General features: G+C 39.7%; 3 protein-coding genes across 5 annotated transcripts; 2 read left to right on the forward strand and 1 right to left on the reverse strand.

The window, feature by feature from the left end:
- Window positions 1-7,837, reverse strand: tmbim4 (transmembrane BAX inhibitor motif containing 4). Its single transcript, XM_031288202.2, has 7 exons — window positions 7,613-7,837; window positions 5,852-5,960; window positions 4,365-4,470; window positions 3,522-3,555; window positions 3,316-3,433; window positions 3,182-3,227; window positions 1-812 (listed from the first exon to the last, which is right to left on the reverse strand). Exons 1-7 carry the CDS (start codon window positions 7,701-7,703, stop codon window positions 606-608), a joined length of 711 nt encoding a protein of 236 aa, XP_031144062.1. The 5' UTR covers window positions 7,704-7,837; the 3' UTR covers window positions 1-605.
- Window positions 7,838-11,181: 3,344 nt separating this feature from the next.
- On the forward strand, window positions 11,182-14,367 carry LOC116042080 (beta-2-microglobulin-like). Of its 2 annotated transcripts, none has more exons than XM_031288206.2 (4): window positions 11,182-11,397; window positions 12,666-12,938; window positions 13,742-13,775; window positions 13,858-14,367. In XM_031288206.2, exons 1-3 carry the CDS (start codon window positions 11,334-11,336, stop codon window positions 13,753-13,755), a joined length of 351 nt encoding a protein of 116 aa, XP_031144066.1. In that variant the 5' UTR covers window positions 11,182-11,333; the 3' UTR covers window positions 13,756-13,775; window positions 13,858-14,367. The 2 variants fall into 2 exon arrangements, with proteins under 2 accessions (XP_031144066.1, XP_031144067.1); XM_031288207.2 differs by having other exon boundaries at window positions 13,888-14,367.
- Window positions 14,368-16,409: 2,042 nt separating this feature from the next.
- LOC116042079 (beta-2-microglobulin-like) lies at window positions 16,410-20,912 on the forward strand. 2 transcript variants are annotated; one of them, XM_031288205.2, is made up of 4 exons: window positions 16,410-16,665; window positions 18,226-18,498; window positions 20,054-20,091; window positions 20,203-20,912. In XM_031288205.2, the coding sequence occupies exons 1-3, from the start codon at window positions 16,599-16,601 to the stop codon at window positions 20,065-20,067; spliced, it is 354 nt and encodes a 117-aa protein (XP_031144065.1). In that variant the 5' UTR covers window positions 16,410-16,598; the 3' UTR covers window positions 20,068-20,091; window positions 20,203-20,912. The 2 variants fall into 2 exon arrangements, with proteins under 2 accessions (XP_031144065.1, XP_035852291.1); XM_035996398.1 differs by having other exon boundaries at window positions 20,054-20,912.
- Window positions 20,913-21,487: the final 575 nt, after the last annotated feature.

A 21,487-nucleotide genomic window follows, 5' to 3' on the forward strand; every position in this document is an offset into this window, starting at 1 on the left:
TGGCATGTCTATTCATTCGGTTTAAACCTGATAACGGTAAGACTACACTAATATTATTAGTATTAGCCTGGCTGGACTATTTGCAGAATTAGATTCTAGTAGTGGCTGCATAGGAGTGTTTCTGACTCGTGTTATCCAAACATTCCCACTCCAGAGCGTTGGAAACATGTAGTTATCCGACTAAATATTCTGCGTCAATCCATATTTGTTGGCTTTTACAGCCTTTCAAAAACAACATTTTCACTGCAGCCACAAAACTGTTAGCTCTCCTGCCTGCCGCACAGGCAACAACAACGCAGCAATCATAAAAACTATTTCAGCTCTAACACTATTTTAACTACTATTTTATTGTCTTTTTTTTTTTACAAAAAAAAGACAATATTGATTTGATTTAAAAAAAAGACCAATTTATTTAATCTGGTGACTCACTTTATTCTAATTGAGGAGTTTTATTTAGGTGCGATGACGTCTAAAATATGGGAGAATAAGGTGAACATTCGGTACAGCCCACTTTTGGTACACTTCAGGACAGAAACTCACATGAACCCTGGGTAATCACAGCACGGGCGGATCTGTGAGCCGAGTCTGGAGTGGCCCTACGGCCTTCAGTGCTTCTTCATGGAGTCCAGGAGACGCAGGATGTGCAGGAAGAGGTTGACAATGTCCAGGTAGAGGTTGATGGAGGCCAGGATGTGCTCCTCGGGAGAGAGCTGCTTCATCAGCAGGTGGGTGTCGTAGATGATGAAGCCACAGAAGACCAGGGCCCCGGCTCCGGCCATGACCAGCTCTGTGCCGTCACTGTTGAAGAAGAGCTGCGGAGAGAACAGAGTCAGCATGAAGAAGGCCGTTTCCGGTTCATCAAAAGGGATCTTACGATTTAATAAAAGTCTCTGTAGGGATCCTTCCCATAATGAAGGCAGACACTTAGAATGACAATCTGAGCCTGTCAGTGGCTAAAACAGCACTTGGACGGAAACTGATGATGCACATCTGTCCTATAGGATTACATAGCCCGTTTTGCGGCTGCCGGTTACAGCGTTCTTGCTCAATACTGGACCAACTTCAAAGAGTTTTGTTCACATTAGTCATTTAGACACCAATGCATGGGACAAACGGAAGGACGCAGGCCCCACCCACCCCCATCACCCTGGGCGACTCCACGGTCAACATTGTGGAGTCCTTCTGCTTCCTGGGCTCCATCATCTCCCAGGACCGCAAGTGAGAGCTGAACATCAGCACAACAGAGGGCGTACTTCCTGCGACAGCTGAAGAAGTTCAACCGGTCAAAGACAACGATGGTGCACTTCTACACTGCCATTGTTGCGTCCACCCTCACCTGCTCCATCACCATCTGGTACGCTGCTGCCTCTGCTAAGGACAAGGGCAGAGTGCAGCGTATCATCCGCTCTGCTGAGAAGGGGATTGGCTAGATCTGCCGTCTCTCCAGGACCTGTGCGCCTCCAGGAGGCTGAGGCGGGCAGGAAAGATCGTAGCCGATCCCTCTCACCCCAGACACAAACAGTTTGAACCCCTCCCCTCTAGCAGGAGGAGGCTGCGGTCCATCAGGACCAAAACCTCACGCCATAAAAACAGTTTTTTCCCCTCAAAAACAAGGCCCCGGACCCCCACTGACATTGACTCTTAACTCTTAGTTTCCTGACTGACAATATCACTTTCTATAACAACCCATACCCACACCCATGTGTGTGGTGTGTCCGTTTCTGTGTGTAAAGGCACTGACACACCAACCCAAATGAGTCGCCATTAATGGCCGGTTGTAAAATCCAGACAGAGCATGTGTGACGTCACCCATTGGTTTGTGGAGATCTGCTATGAGTCGTAGAGTTTGGGAGTCCGTTACGGGCGCAGCCATCCTGGTTGCGGATATGACGATTTTAGACGAGAGGGAGGAGTGAGGGAGGAACCCTTACACTCTACGTTACATTACACACTTTCACTGGCAATCACATCATAGCCACGCCCTAAAACACCCCCTGCTAAATCACCAATTTTAAAATCAACGAGACCATAATTAAAAAAAAATTTCTGTGTTGCAGAAGACTTAAAACTAGCGATTGAGACCATATACTCGTTATGAAAATGTTTAGTGAGGTAATAAATCAAGTGAGAAGTGGGTCACTCATAGACTTCTACAGAAACCGACCTCCTTTTGCTACCGCACGTGTCTCCCCCTGCTGGAATTCAGATAGAATACAGGTTTAAGGAGTCTCCCCCTGCTGGAATTCAGATAGAATACAGGTTTAAGGAGTCTCCCCCTGCTGGAATTCAGATAGAATACAGGTTTAAGGAGTCTCCCCCTGCTGGAATTCAGATAGAAAGCAGGTTTAAGGAGTCTCCCCCTGCTGGAATTCAGATAGAAAGCAGGTTTAAGGAGTCTCCCCCTGCTGGAATTCAGATAGAATTTGGTGTGTCATGGCCCTAAGGCTCATTTCTGTCTCTACACATCCGTGAACAGGGACCATACAATTTAGGATCACGGAAAAAGTGAAACAGGTTTCAGCTTGAGCTTTTGAGCCTTGCCTAACTTTGCATTACCTACAGCCGATCCGTTTGCAACTTTACTTCAAAAACTTGAATACATCATTTTTTTCTTACGTTAGGTCTTCGTTTCAGTTTCTTTATTTCTGTATTTGTTTCTTTCTGTTGTTTTTTTTTTTTTTTTTTTTTTTACTTTCTTTTTCTTTGGACGTCTTTTTACTTTCTGTTTTCTTTTCTCTATTTATTTCTCAGAGTGGCTGCTTGCAGACTGACTTGAGGCCATTTTTTTATGCCATGGGAGTCACGACACAGAGTGATCTGGCAAAAGAACATGGAGTAGTAGGCGAAAAAAAGTCAAACCTGGCTTAAAGCAACCTCATCTGGCAAGGTGCTGCTTTGGCCAAACACATACACTCCTCCTGGTACATTACCGTGAATTCTGCTAGATAAACAAGACGGAGGATTACATGTCCCTGTGATGACTTTCCAGAATTGTAAAATCCTTTCTCTATATTCTATTCCCTGATAAGCCTTCAGACTCGTGGATCTGTTACTTACACCAGGCTTCCTGGATCCGATTTGACCTCTAGCACCTGTAGTGCCGTTTTCTGTCTGAATGCAGGCCTCTTCGTTGTCTCCCTTTTTATTTATATCATATGAAAGACACACTAATGTCACTTACCCTCATGAAGCTGGCAATGAGAAGGATCCACAGGCAGGCGAACAGCCTGTGGAGACAGAACAGATCAGGTCCAGTCAGTCTGGTGGGGGCTCCCTCTCGAGGAAGAATACATCTTTGATTAAAAAAAAACTCACCCTGCTCCCATTTTGCTGAAGTCTCTCTTGGACTGGAAGGTGTAGACCGTCAGTCCAGCAAACACAGCACAGGTCAGGAACAAGGCTTGCAGTACGGTGGAGTATTCATAGAAGGTCACTGTGGAGAGAGAGAGACTCTGCAGTCAGGACAGTCTGCAAACAGGCTCAAACGACAGAAAGTGACAGACTCCTTCATAAACACTTACGAGCTGTGGCCACAGAAACTGCTTCCAGCAGAGTCTGAAAAGAAGACACAATTATGACAAATAAAGATTACAGTCACGGAGCAGCTGAGCTAGCATCACAACACTAAACATTCACACTCTACACCAGTGGTTCACAAGCTTTTTTCAGTAATGTTCCCCCCCTTTGAACAGTGTTTTTGAAGCCATGTAAGCAACAAACTTCGAAAAAAAGTGACAAAGACTTTGAAAAAAGCAGAAAAAAAAAACTTTGAAAAAAGAGACAAAAACTGACAGTAGAAAAAAGTGAGGAAGAAAGGCAAGAATAGGTCAAAACAAACGACAAAACCTTCAAAAAAAAGGTGACAAACTTCAAAAACAGAGACAAAAACTTTGAAAAAAGCGACAAACTTTGAGAAAAAAAAGATAGTAGAAGTAACTACAGCCTTGGAACTGAAAAACATTTAGCAAAAAATATCACGTACCCCCTGCAGTCCTCCAAAGTACCCCTAGGGGGACACGGACCCCCATTTGAGAACCACTGCTCTACACTAGAGCTTAGATCGGGCCCAAAAAAAAATCAAGCCCGACCCAACCCGAGCCCGTGCACGTGTGTCCGAGCCCGGCTCGGACCAACACGGCCCGTGGGTCAGGTCGGGTCCAGTTTGGGCTTGGGCAGAGAATCTAACCTCTACTCTACACTATCTCTGAGTGCTGGACAGTGTAGGATTTATTGTAGAGCTCCAGCTTAACAGATGTTACATTCTCCGGCTGGCTAATCTAAACGTTACGGCCCCTAACATTTAGCCATTTAGGTGAGATAAAACAATGAAGTACTTAACAGACTGGAAACAAAAAAGGGCTTACAAATACGAGCAGCAGGTAGAGGTTGACTGGATGTTGGTGTCTGTACACGGCCAGGGCCAGCAGGAGAACCAGAGAGCCCAGAGCCGAAACCAACACCACAGCAGGACTGGGGGGGAACCAGAACACAGTCAGACAACACAATCTTCAGAAATATTAGTCATAGATGTACACTACTAGGTCAACGTAGGACTATACAGACATGCAAACACACAGAGAGTGTCTAGCTTTGCAGAAAATCTGTATAAATGCAACACCTATGTTATGGGGTGGCAGCACAACTTTAAGATGTCTCACAATCCCGACAAATCTGTTTTGTGTGATTTGGGTGAAATTAGCATAGGTTTCCATTTGGATACTGTTGTAGGCTATATGTTCAGTAACTAATGTGTAGGGCTGCAACTAACGGTTATTTTCACTGTCGAGTAATCTGTCAATTATTTTCTCGATTTGATTAGTTAGATTAGTTGTTTGGTCTATAAAATGTCAGAAAATGGTGAAAAATGTGGATCAGTGTTTCCCAAAAAGCCCAAGATGACGTCCTCAGATGTCTTGTCTTGTCCACAACTCAAAGATATTCAGTTTACTGTCACAGAGGAGAGAAGAAACTAGAACAATATTCATATTTAAGAAGCTGGAATCAGAGAAGTTTTACTTTCAACCGATTGTTTGATTGTCGAAATAGTATCTAAATAATACAATTAATTTAACGGTGTACCACTCAATTAATCGATGCAGTTCTACTAATGTGCATTGCTGTTAGTTCTCACAGTCACCACCACAAACCACTGGACAAATAGAGTGGCTTCCTCCAGAGAGTATCTTCATTATAACTAGGGATGCACCGAATCCAGATTTTTGGGGTTCGGCCAAATACCGAATACCAAATCCTCCTCCCATCCTCAGTCCATCAACACAGTAAACACATTGATGAAGTAAACAGTGACTGTCCTTCCTTTGCCGTACCTGAAGTTGCTGCATTTTGGCTGCTGTCTGTAGATTCCTTCATCACAACTCGTATTCTTTCAGATGTTTCATACCAAATGTTGTAACAGCGGTGATGTTGTGTATAGTTTAGGGTCCTCGCCACCACCAGACTAATCAGCATTGTAAATTGAACATGTAGCTGGACTTGAATGGCCTTCTTTTGACTGAAAGTACTGCCAAACTACACTTTTTCTGCTCATGAGTTCCATTTCCACTTTCTCACAGCCTGCTGCATTGAACGCTCCACCTACGTAAACACCTTCCCGTAATCAACGGCGCCGTCATTACGTCGACCAGCGTAGCGCGCGTAGTGCAAGCATAGGGTTCGGTGGGAAAGAATTTTAAGGTACGGCAGAAACCAAACCCTGTCAAAAAGCCCAATATTCAGCCGAATCCAAAGCCGAATCCTGGATTCGGTGCATCCCTGATTATAACACACAGAGAATATATTCCCTTCAGAAGTTGTCCCTTCTCATGTTGACATCTAATCAGACTGTCCTCACCTGGTGTGGACAAACTCCTTGATGGGTTGAGAGAACATGAAGAGGGCCGAGGTGGCTGTGGTCAGAATGATCTGCAAGCTCAGCAGGGTGTACACCTTCCTGAGGAAGTCTGATTGACAAAGACAGCAATGGAGTCAAAACCATACAGAGACCCAACCCTCAGCTGGACTGTACACTTGAGGGAATGACATGTGTACATAACAGCTAACTTTCTAATGTAAGAACCAGTATTAACAGCTGGACAGTGGTGGAAAGTAACTAACTACATTACTCAAGTACATGTTGAGGTACTTGTACTTTACTTGAGTATATTTCCATTCAATGACGCTCCTCTCTACTCCACTACATCCCAGAGGGAAATATTGTACTTTTTACTACACTTTATTTATCTGACAACTTTAATTATTTAGCAAATTAAGATTAATAATAAAAAAATATAATTAACAAATAAATCATGATGTATTATTATAGATTAAGATAAGACTTTTTTTGGTCCCAGGTGAAGGTTCATAAGCTACCCAGCAGTATATAAAGTAATTACAAGTATTTCCACATTTTCACTGATTATAATCCAATAATATGCATTATTCTGAAATGGGCCATTATCTGAGTAGCCTGCTTTTACTTTCTGGACGTATGTTTTGATGATAATCTGTTGTACTTTCACTTAAGTAATATTTTGAATAAAGGACTTTTAGGCCTACTCGTTAACAGTATTTCTACGCCGTATTAACGTTCCTAACGTTACTTCTACTTAAATAAAAGCTCTCAGTAACGTTACTTCTTCCACCACTGCAGCTGGATATGTGTCTGTAATATAGTAAACGTAGGTTTGGACCGGTATAAGCAGCTCGTTTAACTTAACAGTAAGTGGTAGGGGTGCATGATATATCGGCTCAATATCATTATCGCGATATCATGTTGCGCAATATTATATCGAAAGTATCGCGAGAAGTATGCAATATTTTGTTTATTTTGTGGAGCGCTGCATCCCGTCCGTTGGCCGTTTCATTGGCCAGTTACCGTGCACGGTAACTGGCCAATGAACACGTACAACACGTTAGTGCACGTCCCTATGGAGCGTACCATGTGACGTGTGCATATTTCGACAGAGTGACAGCACAAGTGAAGAAATAGATAGAGACAACAAAACGGAACGAATCAGAGAAGAGAAAGAAAAGTTGTGTCCTGTTCTCTTTATTTATATATTTTATACTGTCGAACCAGTAAAACGTGTCCTGTTCTGTAGACATGGTCCTTATTTATTTATTCATGTTGGACCAGTCCAATATGACTGACAGTTGAAATAACCCTTGTGCTGTCAGAAAACTTGTTTGTTATTAATCTATTTTGATGCGTTTTCCCATAATTTTTTGTAATTGTGCATATGTTTAAAAATATCGAAATTAATATCGTTATCGCAATAACACATTTTGTCAATATCGTGCAACCCTAGAAATGGTAGAGGTACTACTTCAAGCCAACAACGTCAGGTTAAGCCAATGCTAACAACGCTGACACTGTAGCTAGCTAACGTAATGTTTTAACCAGTGCTATCCAGTTAATACTGGGCTGGCTTTTTGTGACACCGGGGTAATACGTGGTTGTTAAGGATACAATGTTAGCTATAATAACAACAGTCAGTGGCAGTAACGTTAATGTATATTTCTAGAGTAAGTAAGTAACGTTTAACGTTACTAGCGTTAGCTGACGTGGCTAAAATGCCCGTCAACACTACGACGCAACCCTTGTTTTGCTTACCCATACGTATCTGGACACTGGCGGTAGCAACATTCGTGCCATAGTTGAAGTCGTCTTCAATAGAAGACCTGGGGTATGTTTCACTACTCATCGTGTTACTGTTCTCAGCTAACGTTAGCTAGATAGAGAAAGGTAGATTATGTGGATGGAAGAGAATACGGAAACCAGACGGAAACACTGATGTTTACGATGCTGTGACGTCGGCGAGCTGAGTTTAAAAAAAAAAAAAAAAAGTAAAGCTCTCTTTTTTTTCGACAATCTTTATTGAATATGTACAATGGACAATGCTGAGTGACGGAATAAATAATAGGCTGAACAGTTTCAGGTTGCACACAGAGAACACAATACACTACCCTTAAGTAGTTTACAGGATAAATGTGTGTAAGTATATGTAGCTAAACATAACGTGGAATAGAAAAATAAACAATGTGAGGGTTTAATTATGGGAAGGATTGTAACAAAACAGGCTCTACCACTCAGCTGGCTGACTCAGTGGCACAGGAATAAGATAAGGGACACCGATAAGGAAACAATGGAAATGTAACCGTCTCCTTTATTCAACCGCAAAACAGTCAAGCGTCAGAAAATACAACACTTTCTCCACTTCCGTTTTTCCCGTCAAAAATAAAAGCTGTACGTTTACTGTAACTTCCTCTTAAGCTTCAACTGAGAGGTTACACAATCAAATACCTTACAGAAACATCACCATCGTTCCAATACAATAACACAATGGTGCCGATAAAGCTTAAAGGAATTATGAATCATTATTGTTAAGAAAAGCAAGAAGCCCCCGCTGCTGCCCAAGGGAAGGAATCAATGGCGGTTCTAGACTATTTCGAATGGAAGGGGGTCGCAGGCTGGGGCCACCTCTTATATATATGTCAATGGGGGCCACATGCGATTTTAAGGGTAGGCTACCAAATATTGTGAATGTGTAAGGTCTTATGCTTGAGTTGGAGAAAATGAGTTGGAGGTCGGAGGTTGAAATGTCCTTCCGACCTCCAAGCGTTCCAAACTGATGTTTCTTTGGCAAGTGTAATTTTACAAACAATGAACTCTTAGCAGTGCAGCCTCCTTGTATATAAAACTATATATATATATATATATAAACAAACAGGAGGAAAAAAGGACACTTGAGGTAACAGATGCCATTATTCATTTTTTAATGACATTTTTATACTTGGAAACATATCTAAATATTCCATAAATATTGTTTTATTTAACCCTCCTGCTGTCTTCGGGTCAAATTTGACCCATTTTCAAAAAGTTTCTATATCAGAAATTTGGGTTTTCTTTCAACCAAATTGTCAAAAAAAAGTAACGTGGATGGTTCCTTACAACGCTCTTGACACGTAAAATAAATGATCAGTTCACTACTTTCATTAAATTTGGGTGTTTTATAAAAATTTTAGCATTTGAAAAAGAATTTAAAAAGAACATTGAAAAAAGTGACAAAAATGTGGGGAAAAAAAAACTTCAAATAAAGTACAGAAGAAAATCACAATAGACATTGAAAAAAGTGACAAAAAAACTTGAAAAATGTGACAAAAACATCGTAAAAGCTTGAAAAACGCAGGGAAAAGTGACAAATATCGACAAATAAGTGACAAAAACATCCGGAAAAATGACCAAAGCTATAGTGACGACCCAAAAAAAATGCATCGTCTACAGGAAGACAACACGAGGGTTAAATACAGGCAAATGTACTTTACGTTGCCTTTTAGTTGCATGTTTACCATTTACAATATCCACTTCTGTCACTGTGTGACGTCAGATAACTAATTCATGAAGTCGGGTAGATGGATTTGCCCCGAGTTTACAAGTAGGAACTCTAGCTTTGAGTGGCACTGCATTGTATTTTTTCTAGTAGGAGGTCGGACATTTCCGAGTTCCGAGTTGTCTGGAATGCACCATGAACGTTATGTTGAAAGTATATGTTATTTGCATAACGTGGGCTGTTAAATGTAAGGACATCTAACCTTATCATTAAGATACAGCAACATGTGTAGTTGTATTGAAAATCAGTGCTATATGCGAATAAATAGTGGCCTGTATGGAGCCACAATAACACACTCTGCCCATTCATGTTCACTATCTTTCACTTTGATATGCACGCACTTCAAACGGGCACTGCACCAGTTCATTTAATTATTGACAGTGACGCACAGGGCCATGTGTCTTATTGCTACTGCCTTAAGTTTTTTGCCCAGGGACCTTTTGGGCCCTCCCTTGACCCAGAACCCGGCACAACTGACTGGGTGTTTTCTGACATGCGGCCCATTTATCTCCCTAGGGTAACCCTACAGTCACATTAGCTACAAGACACAGCTGTGTCTCAAACCGCCTACTTGCACACTTCAAACACTTAGTTTTAAGTATATAGTGTAGATAACGCAGAAAGTCCGTGCACTGAAAGTACCCGGATGACCCCCTAAAAACGGTCAAAAAGTTCAGTGTGGAACGATGGACCCTACACGCACTAAATGGGCGCCATCTTGACTACAAAGCGGAAAGGGGAGGGACCAGGGACGTCGACCGGCAGCTGATTGGACGAACGCGTCACATGGGTCTGGCTTCTCCCGGATTTCACAACCGAGCATAATGGCGGCCCGTTCAGAAAACGATCTCATATTTTACTAAAATAGTTCACCGAAACGTGTTTCTGAAAACATTTTAAGCGAGAAATAGGCCGTGCAGTTGCTGAATCTGTCTGTTTTTTTTGATCGACAAAGGTCAGTTGAAAAGATTTTCGTCAGATTTTGAGAGGCGGCGAGCCGAGCCGACCGCACGTCATTTCTGGTAAGTGTTTTAACGTAAGCGTTCCTGTTGGGACAATACTAACCATCGAAAGTGGGCACTACGGCAGTAAGTGGTCAGTGCACATTAGCAGTGTACTGACGGAAGTATGCGGAATGAGACACAGCTGTGGTTGAAGGTAGCACTGGAGAATTTCTGTTTACTGTTGCCAAGCAACCAGGAGTAGGCTAGGCTCGCCCACAAGTGAGTGCATGTTCCTCTCTTTTGTAGCTAATGTGACTGTAGGGTTAGGACCCCCCCAGGGGTCGCAGACCCCCTGTTGAAGATCACTGACTTATAGTAAGTTTGGCCATGGTCTCTGTGATTTATTTCACAAGAGGTTTTCTTGTCACCTATATAATACATGAGGAACATTGAGGGCAAGATATTGCTTATGACCACAAAAAAAGCATAGTTAATATACAACAAAATGAGATTACAGGAAGCAAGGGGGACAGGAAAGGATTGTAAGACTTAAGAAGATATTAAGGAAAATAGAGGAACAAAAAAAGCAGGGGGGACTGAGAATGGTATCTCTTCTTCTCTATATAATATATACATTATATATATATATATATATATATATAATAAATACATCGTTCCTATGACTGGCTGTCATGTTGATTTGTTCTTAGATGCAGTTTTTTTGGTCTTGTGACAGTGATGAATGTGGATCTTCAGGGAGTTTCCACAAACCTCCCTGTCCACAATGAACCAAACCTGTTCAGACATATTTTACCTAGTAACAGTGTGATGGGAATTAATGATTGGCTGGTGTCGTGTAGTGGGGCTGTCTTAGGGCACTTGATAATTCTGCTCTGCGCTCTACTTTCACTTTAGTTTAGCTCTTTGAAGAAAGCAGATAACACGCATCTGTGTGTCACCCGAAGTTCTGTAAAACATACAAAAGAGGATCTGATCGACCATGATGCTGGCTTGGTGTCTAGCAGCCCTTGTAGCTGTCTCCTTTGCAGCTGATTCCAAACACAGTAAGTACATTTTTTTATTTTTTTTTTTAAGCTGTAATTTAATCAGAATCCGGTTTATTGCCAAGTAGGTTTTCACATGCAAGGAATTTGCTTAGACAAGAAACATACATATAACATAGATTACAATAAAAAAATAATAAACACGATTTAAAAAAAAGATGTACAATGTAACTAAACATTTTACTGAAGAAACTATCTCAACTAAAATGGCCTCCATCCTTTGTGTCTGCCAGTAAACCACATCACAGATTAATAACCAGGCTGTATGTGTTTCTGATGGCCAACACAGAGTACAAACAGGCAGCAAAGGTGAAGGCCTACATCTTTAATAAGCTGCTCGGGCGCTGTAAGAGGCTGATGTTAAGAGTTAGAGTTAGGAGAGAAGCAGTATACAACTTGTCTGTCATGTTTTTAATTCGGTGGAATTCCCCCTCGACAGTCTGAATTCAGTTTCGGTTTCCTGTAATCCCAGCTCTGCTGTGACAGCACCCTCCACTGGCACACACACACACACACACACACACACATACTGATGAAGATGAGTTCGGAGGATGACTGTGGAACATTTCTTCCATTTCTCAGTTGTTCAGTCAGTTAACATTGAAGGGGATTTGAGGGGTTTCAATATGTGCTTTACAGGGGTGATTCTAGAGAATGTGGCAGTAATTTCACTGGATAACAACGAATATATGTATTTATTTTTATAACAGAGGATAAATGCAAAATATCAAATGTGAAAAAACTACAAAAGTCCCGTTATGGACTACCCGAATCAAATGAATTGATAATGAGGTGTAAACAATAATTGAATAAAAAATTAAACTTTCCTTGACGGGGTTACAGGTGGATAGCATTAGCGACAGACACACAGGATATTAAACCTGTTTCTTTGAACCTGTAATTGTTTGCCCTCTGTCACTAATAGACAAGTTCGCAAACTCCAACTTGAAGCACTAAAATGTATTTAAAAATAAAAAAAATTAGAATAGAATTTGTTTTTTATTATTATAATTCTTAGGGGGGGCTGAGATGAAATTTAGGGGGTCTTGAGCCCCCATAAAAAGTGGTCTAAAATCGTCACTGGTGCTTTATAATAGGAAAGCAATTAGTACCATTATTTTTTTTCAATGTAGATTTCTTCATGTGTGTCCGTACCACCGGCAAACTTAATTGTTTAAAAGTGAAGTGCTTTCAGTTTTCAATGTGATCGAATCAGTCCCTTGTGTAATGGTGGTTTGGCGCCATTTCCTTCTCCGTGTTGCCTATAGCTTCCCCCAAGGTCCAGGTGTACAGCCACAATCCAGGAGAGTACGGGAAAGACAACACCCTGATCTGCCACGTGACTGGCTTCCACCCCCCTGACATCACCATCCAGGTGATGAAGAATGGGGTGGAGCTCCCCAACGCCCAGCAGACCGACCTGGCCTTCAAACAGGACTGGCACTTCCATCTGACAAAGACGGTGGCCTTCAAACCCGTGGCTGGAGAAAAGTACACCTGCAAAGTCACCCATGGAAACACCGTGAAAGACTATGCCTGGGGTGAGTAAGGATCAGCCCAAGTGTGTGTGTGTGTGTGTGTGTGTGTGTGTTGTCCTCTGGTCAAATTTGACCCATTTTTATATCAGAATTATGGGTTTCTTTTGAACCAAATTGCCCCAAAATAACATGAATGCGTGGATGTACGTTGTATGGAAGCCATGTAACATTCTTGGCAGGTAAAATGAATGATTACCTTCATTGAATTGTGGGTTGTTTTTTTGTTTTTTTTTTCAATTTTATAGCATTTGAAATAAACTGTGATCCACTCAACATCCTCTGATCCTAACCATCAGTCAAAATAATCCACAATTTCAGTTTTTTTTAAACCATGTATTTAAAAAAGTGACAAAAACGTTTCAAAAAGCGTCAAAAAAATGTTGGAAAAAGAGCCAAAAAAAAAGTTCATTTGCAATTTTGACCCCGGAAGGATGACAAGTTCACGATCTACGGGAAGACAACACGAGGGTTAAAGAGAATTGCATTATTTTATTAATGGCGATATATATATATATATATATATATATATATATATATATATATATATATATATATATATATATATATATATTTTTTTTTTTTTTTTATATGCATCTTGATACATGCCTGCAGCAAAATACACAAGTATAGACATCATGCATCAAGTCATTTGCCTGAGACAAAATGAAATCAAATGCAATGTAAAGCACGTGAATGCATATGGAGTAAAGATTCATCGGTATAAGTGCAATGCTGCTTCACCAGCTTTTCTGAGATTGATGAAATAAAAATAAAAACTTCTGTATGCTTTTTCTTTTTTTTGATAGAGCCAAACATGTAGGCGTCAGCGGGCCCAGACTGGTGAGTTCTCGTCTTTTTATTTTCCAGTGAAGTGAGTGTCACGTTGTATTGTCAGATGTTGATTTGTCGTTGTCTGCTGCAGGCTGCTGCCACGTCGTTTTCTCTGTCTCAGATCGATGCCGGATGTTTTTGGCCCCCCCAATCCGGCAATAATTCTTCACATCTCCAATTAACACGATCACAGTTTCTCTGGACGTCCTCGCTTTCCTTTTAACAACACAACAAAAATCAATATCATATTCAGGGGAATTTTCATTTACTAATTTAATGTGAGCGAATGCATGGGCTGCGGGACATTTAGACATTTTGTAATGTAGCAGTGTGCTGCTTAGATTGCTTATATTCCAGCTTTTGATAATGAAATATATGTACAGTATATTAAAATGAAGTGATAGAAGTTTGTTTTTTCTGTACACAACTCTTTCCTGTACCTAAATGAGGCAATCAAATTGTAATTGGTTATATTTATAGATACATGAATTGAGTTTTCTTTCCGGACCAAGTAAAAGTTGTGTTAAACCATTTTGATTTGTCATTTAAGGTAGGGTAATTTGTCAATGCCCTCTATTGAATAAATGCCTCTTAAAAATGCCTTGATGTCTTCATTTTTTTTAAACACAAACCTCTACAATGTATACTTGTATCATAGGGATATTGATCGACATGTTGTCTTTGTGGCCTTATGAAGTAGAAAATGGTAACACGTAGGATAGGGATCCATTTCAGGTGGGCAAAAAAGTTACTAAGTCATCTAGAATGTTCCCTTTCAGGTCAGGGTTCCACCTGAGAGATGCATTTACGGCAGGCAGTCTGCCTTCTATATGGGATCACACAGAAAACTACTATTCCATATAAGGACAGTTGTCCCTAAATGTATATATACACACTACATATCATACTATTTTAAATATCACGACAAACAAGTCACTTAATAATCTAGAAAGTTGAGTATCAGCAAGGGAATGTTAAGATAATGTGACTGATATTGATATTGCTGTTATTTGTATCATAACTATTTAACATTGACCTCTGATCAGTGACTTCACTACATTTTTTTGATTCCAAACACCAAAAACCGATCAGTCTCAGTGGCAGTCTATCATGCTGCTTTATTGTCATTTTAGCTGGAAACAGACCACTTGGCAGCTGAAGAGCAAGTGAACATTCAAAAATAAAAACTAACGCAGAGGCTAAAATCAGCCCTCTCTGGATATCAGGTGATCCAACAATAACAATATGAGATATTGTGCATTTTCTTTTGCGAGTGAACTTGCTTCATCGACAGGCCTTTCCCCACAGCAGACCTGTTTAGGTGTCACAGCAGGAAAAGCACAGGTGCAGATAATACAGTTAAGAAAGCTGAATTCCATTTAGCTGCTTTGATTTCAGCTGCCTGGTATTGTGCATGCTTACTCACTGTACACTCTTAGTAAAAACAGAGCCATCATTAGGGTAATTGGTGTGCTTTTCCTACTTTTTTTCACTCATTATTTTACAAAAGGTCATACTATACAAATGTAAAAACAAATAAAAACTAAAAAAGAAAAATAGACAGTAAAAAACAAAAGATAGGATAGAAGAAAAATCATTTACAGTTATAATGTCAGAGTTTGTGTTATGTACATTATATAATCATTTATTAACTTAAAAGGTATTAATGAAATGAATGGCTTGTTTTTAAAATCAAATCACATTGTGCTATACTGCTGAAATTCATTAATAAAGTTGGCTTGGTTCCTGACCCTTTTTCTTATGAATATGGAATTTTACAAAAGAAATAACAAATTCAATCTCAGTCTGTTCTGGACTAAAATATGGCATCATATCAAACATATTCATGTTCAAACATATCAAACAATCATCTTAAGTTTCTTTTTTACATCCACCCAGAACATTCTGGTATAAATACAGTGAAAAAATAAATAAATGGGAAATGCTCTCTTCTTCTAGTTCACAAAAATCACAAATCAAATCAACATCCCCTGTGCTTGTCCTACTATGACAAGTCAAAATGTCTGCTGTGAGAAATGCCTATCATATGACTAATATAAGGAAGTGGCTTTTATAATCACATCAGGTGATTTATCACAGTACTATAAACAAATTACCTAAAACAATATTCAGTGGAAACACTGTTTCAATGTTTCCATGTTGTCATTCTGTACATATGTTGTGTGTGTATATGTGTACAGCCAAGGTATGTATGTATAAGTAACTGTGTATTTTCTTTTTTTACCTATTCCTTTTTAAATATTTACATAGCTAAATTGCTACTATTTTCAATTACATTTCATTGTGCAACCCGTGTTGTAAAATGACAAATAAAATTAAACTTGAACAATTTCAGATAGTATTCCCACTGCTGTGGTTGACTTTTCTTTTTAAATGACAAAATAATGACTGTATGTCAATAGTAGGCCTATATTTGTGTGTGATAAACACAAAACATATAAACTATGGCGGCTAGCAACTCGTAGGCGTTCCCTTAATACACCCATGCCATAGACTGTATATAAGAAGACCCATGCTCGTAGACAGCTCAAACAAACATGGAGGTTTTTATTTGACAAAACTGCGCCACAAAGGACAACATGTCGTAGTAAAGTCTACCTAGCAACACTTCTTCTGGATTATTCTATTGGTGGAGGAAGTGGACAACCTCCCGGATGCACTTTAGTCATTTCGCCCGACAGCGTCCCCACCGTTTAACAGAAAGAACTCCCGAATAAAATACATTTTACTTTCGTTTTGGCTCGCGGGGCAGTTTTATTTGACGAACAATACTTTTCTATAACGTTACAGAGACCAACTGAAGGTAAAACCATGAAGGCACTTGTCTGCGCAGTCCTCGTCGGTCTGCTCTGTCTCCCTCATTCAACAGCCAAAGAATGTAAGTAATCTACTGTACTTTTATATACGACAATGTATTTACAAATGGCGCTGTGTTATTACACGGACGCCTCTCTGAAATGGCAAGTAGGACCAGAGAGAGGGCTCGGGTCTTACTACATTTAACGTTCCCGTTTAGTTTAGCTACTGCCTACTTAAACACAAACATGTGAAGAAATAGCCAAATGAATAGTTCCCCTAAAAGTAAAGTAGAAACTTTGAGAAATTCGGTGTGTTAGAATCGTGAGTTTAAAGGGGAGGCGCTCTAGTGTCGTTTTATATGGTAATAACATATTATCAGTCTTGTATACAGTACTTGAAAGCTATACTTGAGTAAAAGTACAAGTATCTTACCAGAAAATGACTTTGGTAGAAGTTAAAGTCACCTTTTAGAATATTAATTGAGTAAATGTCTTTTAAAGTATTTACTGTACTTAAGTATCAAAAGTCATTTTATGATATTAAATGTACTTAACTATTAGAAGTAAAAGTAGAACTAAAAAAAAAAACAATCTTTGAACTTTATTGTGGCTTCCTTTATAGTGAAGCATAATAGGCCTTTTTCACGGCAGACATGTTGACATGTCATAGCAGGAAAACATGGCTGCATTCCACATAGGAGAGGCCCTGGTGTTGTTCATGCTGACTCACTGAAATAGCTTACTGGGACACTTGATCAATTTCAGCTGTGCTTTTCCTACTATGACAAGTCCAAATGTCTGCTGTGAAAAAGGTCCATACTTCCCACACCTTCTTAAACATCAAGTCTGACATCAACAAAGAAGAATTTTATTTTTGTTGTGAGGAAGAATCTTTCACGCCAACGTACGAAAACATTTCTTAGCAAGTAACAAGTAACTAAGTTACTTACTGGTTATGGGAAATGTAGTGGAGTAAAAGTAAACATTTTATTTAGGCTACGTAATGGAGTAAAAGTAAAAGTTTCCAGAATAACAAAGTAAAGTACAGACATACATACAGCATATCGTTGTAGTTTAATAGTAGGGTAAAAAGGGGGCAGAAACTATAATGTATTGAGGAGAGAAAGTAAGGGAGTGAAATCTACATTAGTCTGCCAGCTCATTCATAGTTACATCAAACCAGTGGTGTAGTCTATGTGATACACAGGCATACACAGTATACCCACTAAGAAAGCTCCAGGATTTCCATATACCCACTTAAAAATGTCCAATGACACGCAACAACATACTTTCCATTATAATTTTGATATATTTTGAATTGTCATCTGTGGTTTTCTTCTACACAAAATAAAGGTATTTCCACTGTAAATTGGTGCATAAAAGTGTATTTGAGTACAGGAAATTAAGTCTTTGACACTCACAATTTCCCTGGGGGAGGACACCCAGACCCCCCACTATGATATGCCCCCCCCCAATATATATATATATATATATATATATATATATATATATATATATATATATATATATACATATACACATACATACACAGTACAGTATACCCACTACAATACATTAGACTACACCACTGCATCAAATACTTTCTGTACATGTGTGAAAGTTGTTCTGTTTCTTGGTAGCGCCGCCCAAGGTTCAGGTGTACAGCCGGGGACCGGGACACTTTGATAAAGACAACACCCTCATCTGTCACGTGAGCGGCTTCCACCCACCAGAGATCACCATTGAACTGCTCAAGAACGAACAGGAGCTGCCAGGAGCCAAGCAGACCGACCTGGCCTTCGAGGAGAACTGGCACTACCACCTAACCAAACACGCGCCCTTTACCCCAAGACAAGCAGACAAGTTTGCCTGCAGAGTGACTCACATGGGGAGGACCACCACATACAGCTGGGGTATGTGTCTCTATTTTTTTTCTCTTTCTCTGTCTACTGTCTACCACCATTAATTACAGTATTAGGTTTACAGTCAGAGTATACTCATTGATGACAAAGGATTTACACATAACACTACACCATACAGCAGAGGTTCTCCAGCTTTTTTCAATAATGTTCCTCCCTTTGAACAGTGTGTTTAAGCCATGTACCCCCTGAACAGTGCCAATCATTTTTTGGTAGAAAAACAAAGTCTCTATAAAGAGGAAGAATACAGCGATGTCAGCGATAGATTTACTAAACAACAGGACCTAGAAAATGTTTAAATGATGATGGAAAAAGACGGTAGAAAGAAGGTAAGTAAAGCAAGAATAGGTCGAAAATAGTAATAATAACTTTGAAGAAAAACTGACAGTAGAAAAAAGTCAGGAAGAAAGGCAAGAATAGGTCAAAACCAACGACAACACCTTCAAAAAAAAGGTGACAAACTTCAAAAACAGAGACAAAAACTTTGAAAAAAGCCAGTAGAAGTAACTACAGCCTTGGAACTGAAAAACATTTAGCAAAAAATGTCACGTACCCCCTGCAGTCCTCCAAAGTACCCCTAGGGGGACACAGACCCCCTGCAGTACTCCAGAGTAACCCTAGGGGGACACTGACCCCCTGCAGTACTCCAAAGTACCCCTAGGGGGACACGGACCCCCTGCAGTCCTCCAGAGTACCCCTAGGGGGACACGTACCCCCTGCAGTCCTCCAGAGTACCCCTAGGGGGACACGGACCCCCTGCAGTACTCCAGAGTAACCCTAGGGGGACACGGACCCCCTGCAGTCCTCCAAAGTACCCCTAGGGGGACACGGACCCCCATTTGAGAACCACTGCTCTACACCATTCTCTAAATTGCACTATGAAACTACATTACTATACTATAGTTTATACTATACTATAGTTTATGTGTATTTGTTTCACACACAAATACAAATCACGTTGAAGAAATATAAAATACACGTGACGATGTGGTAGAGCCTGTAATGGCTTATATAAAAACCAAATGTAAAATGTAAAGATACAAAATCACCAGGACGTTTTTAAGTATTAGTGTTCCAAAGTTTCATATGAAATAAGTGTAAAAAAGACTTAATACATGCAGAGAAACAGAAGAAGTTGCAATTGTTTTACAGTGTAAACAACAGTTTCTAAGAGGGATCATTTTTGTCCAAATCAAATGTTTAGACAGCAGGGCCTTCCGTAGTCTATTTTTAGAAATAAAAAAACATCCCAGAGGAATCCGTTACATGTACATGTACATGTTCATTCCACAAAACAACTCCACTACTTGATAGAAAACTGACCAGGGGATGTTTTATACAAAGGAAGATGAAGATTCTTTGCCCGTCTAGTGACAACTGTCAATAACTGCACACCCCTTCACACCGTTGCGAAGACACGTGTCGTTCCACGTGGAAACCGTAGGAAAACGACGCGCGCCGTTTTAAGTTTAAGTTTGTAACACACAAAATCTGCAAACACAGGGTTCCGCGGATGTTGTTTTTAACATGTTTTTGTTTGTCTCTACAGAGTCAGATATGTAAGCTCTACGCTCCGCCTTGCTCCAGGTGTGTACCCATATTCATTCTAAATATCATTTTTAAGTTCGGTAAACAAGTCATTTGTGCATTCCTATTTCTGAGTGACACTGTTTTTAATCCTTTGTTTGATAACCACAGGTCTGGAAAATGAAGATTGACAATGATTATGTGTAATCTTGGGTTTTATTGTGAAAGTTTGAGCATCATGAAAATGTCAGAAACAATTGCACTTATCTGTATGTTTTTATACCAGAAATAGCAAATGGCAGTAAAGCTTCATTAAGTAGTAGTTGACCACTAGATGTGCCCGTTAGTGTGTAGCCAGACAGGAACAGATCAATAAATAAGGTGTAGGGTAAGTGATCACAAAGATAAAAATACAATAGTACCCGTCCATTTGATTTATTTCTCCAAAATAATGTGCATGAACAAAATATGGAATCAGTTTTTAGTTGAGTTGAATGATGGATGTTGGCATCTGCTGTCAGACACAAGGCGTAATGTCCAGTCAGCTTTGAGCCCACAAAAACAAAGTAACAACAAACTTTACCATTATACTGCTTAATGGAGCTTTAAGGAAGCCATTAATGATTGGAGATGTCAGTGTTTGCATTCTGTGTTTTTAATGCTTAATCTGTAAAGGCTAAAATACTTAACTCGTCTTAATAATTTGAATATACAAGAAATTGCTTTTTAATTATCTTGTGCACCATTTTATCTTATGAAATATTAAGCTTATTATTTTCCACTTCATTATGCAGAATGCTTGTTTATGTAGATCTCAGTTGAATGTCTGTAATTGTATCGTATACAGATATGGTTGGGTAATAAAAGTGTTTACCACGCTTCCCTGTTCAGATTATTGTTCATATATATATATAACATTTCACACTAGAGGTTTTTCGTCTAGGAGGTACGATTTGGAAGGAAAGGGGCTTTTGCAGTGAAATATTAGCTGCACTTAAGAGTCCAAAGAGTATTTTTCATGTCTGTCAGGTATGAAGAAATAAACAGGCTGTGCTGTAATCATTCCTTCTGTTCACACTGGCAATTAGTAAACCCCTTCCTTATAACGCAGTTTCAATGTAAGTAATGGAGGACCAATCTCCAGAGGGGGAAATTCAGTAAAACTTCCTGGGGAAACAACAAAGGGGAACTTCACACTAAAATACTTCACTTTGGAAAATGCCCACTTCATTTGATTAAGGCTGCTGAAGCCTCATACTGGCTTCAGATACATTTGGGGCCATATCTTTGCACAGAACAAGATATGTGGATTTTGGCCACCATAACTTTAATTGGAGGCACATTGTGAAGAAATCTGAATTGTCAGAAACATTGGATTTTTAACATTTTGACCACGGTCAAAGTTTATGTTGAAAACGTCAAGGGTCACGTTTTGAACATGCAAATCCAAACATTT

The sequence above is a fragment of the Sander lucioperca genome, chromosome 20 (assembly GCF_008315115.2).
Source record: "Sander lucioperca isolate FBNREF2018 chromosome 20, SLUC_FBN_1.2, whole genome shotgun sequence".
Classification (NCBI taxonomy): Eukaryota; Metazoa; Chordata; class Actinopteri; order Perciformes; family Percidae; genus Sander; species Sander lucioperca.

Bases quoted from the DNA above. Each gene is read 5' to 3' on its own strand.
- LOC116042080 (XM_031288206.2), top strand. From the start codon at position 11,334: ATGATGCTGGCTTGGTGTCTAGCAGCCCTTGTAGCTGTCTCCTTTGCA. The intron at 11,398-12,665 runs GTAAGTACATTT...TGTTGCCTATAG, and splicing joins TGCAGCTGATTCCAAACACA to CTTCCCCCAAGGTCCAGGTG.
- LOC116042079 (XM_035996398.1), top strand. From the start codon at position 16,599: ATGAAGGCACTTGTCTGCGCAGTCCTCGTCGGTCTGCTCTGTCTCCCT. The intron at 16,666-18,225 runs GTAAGTAATCTA...GTTTCTTGGTAG, and splicing joins TCATTCAACAGCCAAAGAAT to CGCCGCCCAAGGTTCAGGTG.
- tmbim4 (XM_031288202.2), bottom strand. From the start codon at position 7,703: ATGAGTAGTGAAACATACCCCAGGTCTTCTATTGAAGACGACTTCAAC. The intron at 3,228-3,315 runs GTGAGTTTTTTT...CTGTCTCCACAG, and splicing joins TTCAGCAAAATGGGAGCAGG to GCTGTTCGCCTGCCTGTGGA. The intron at 813-3,181 runs GTAAGTGACATT...TTCTCTCCGCAG, and splicing joins TCATTGCCAGCTTCATGAGG to CTCTTCTTCAACAGTGACGG.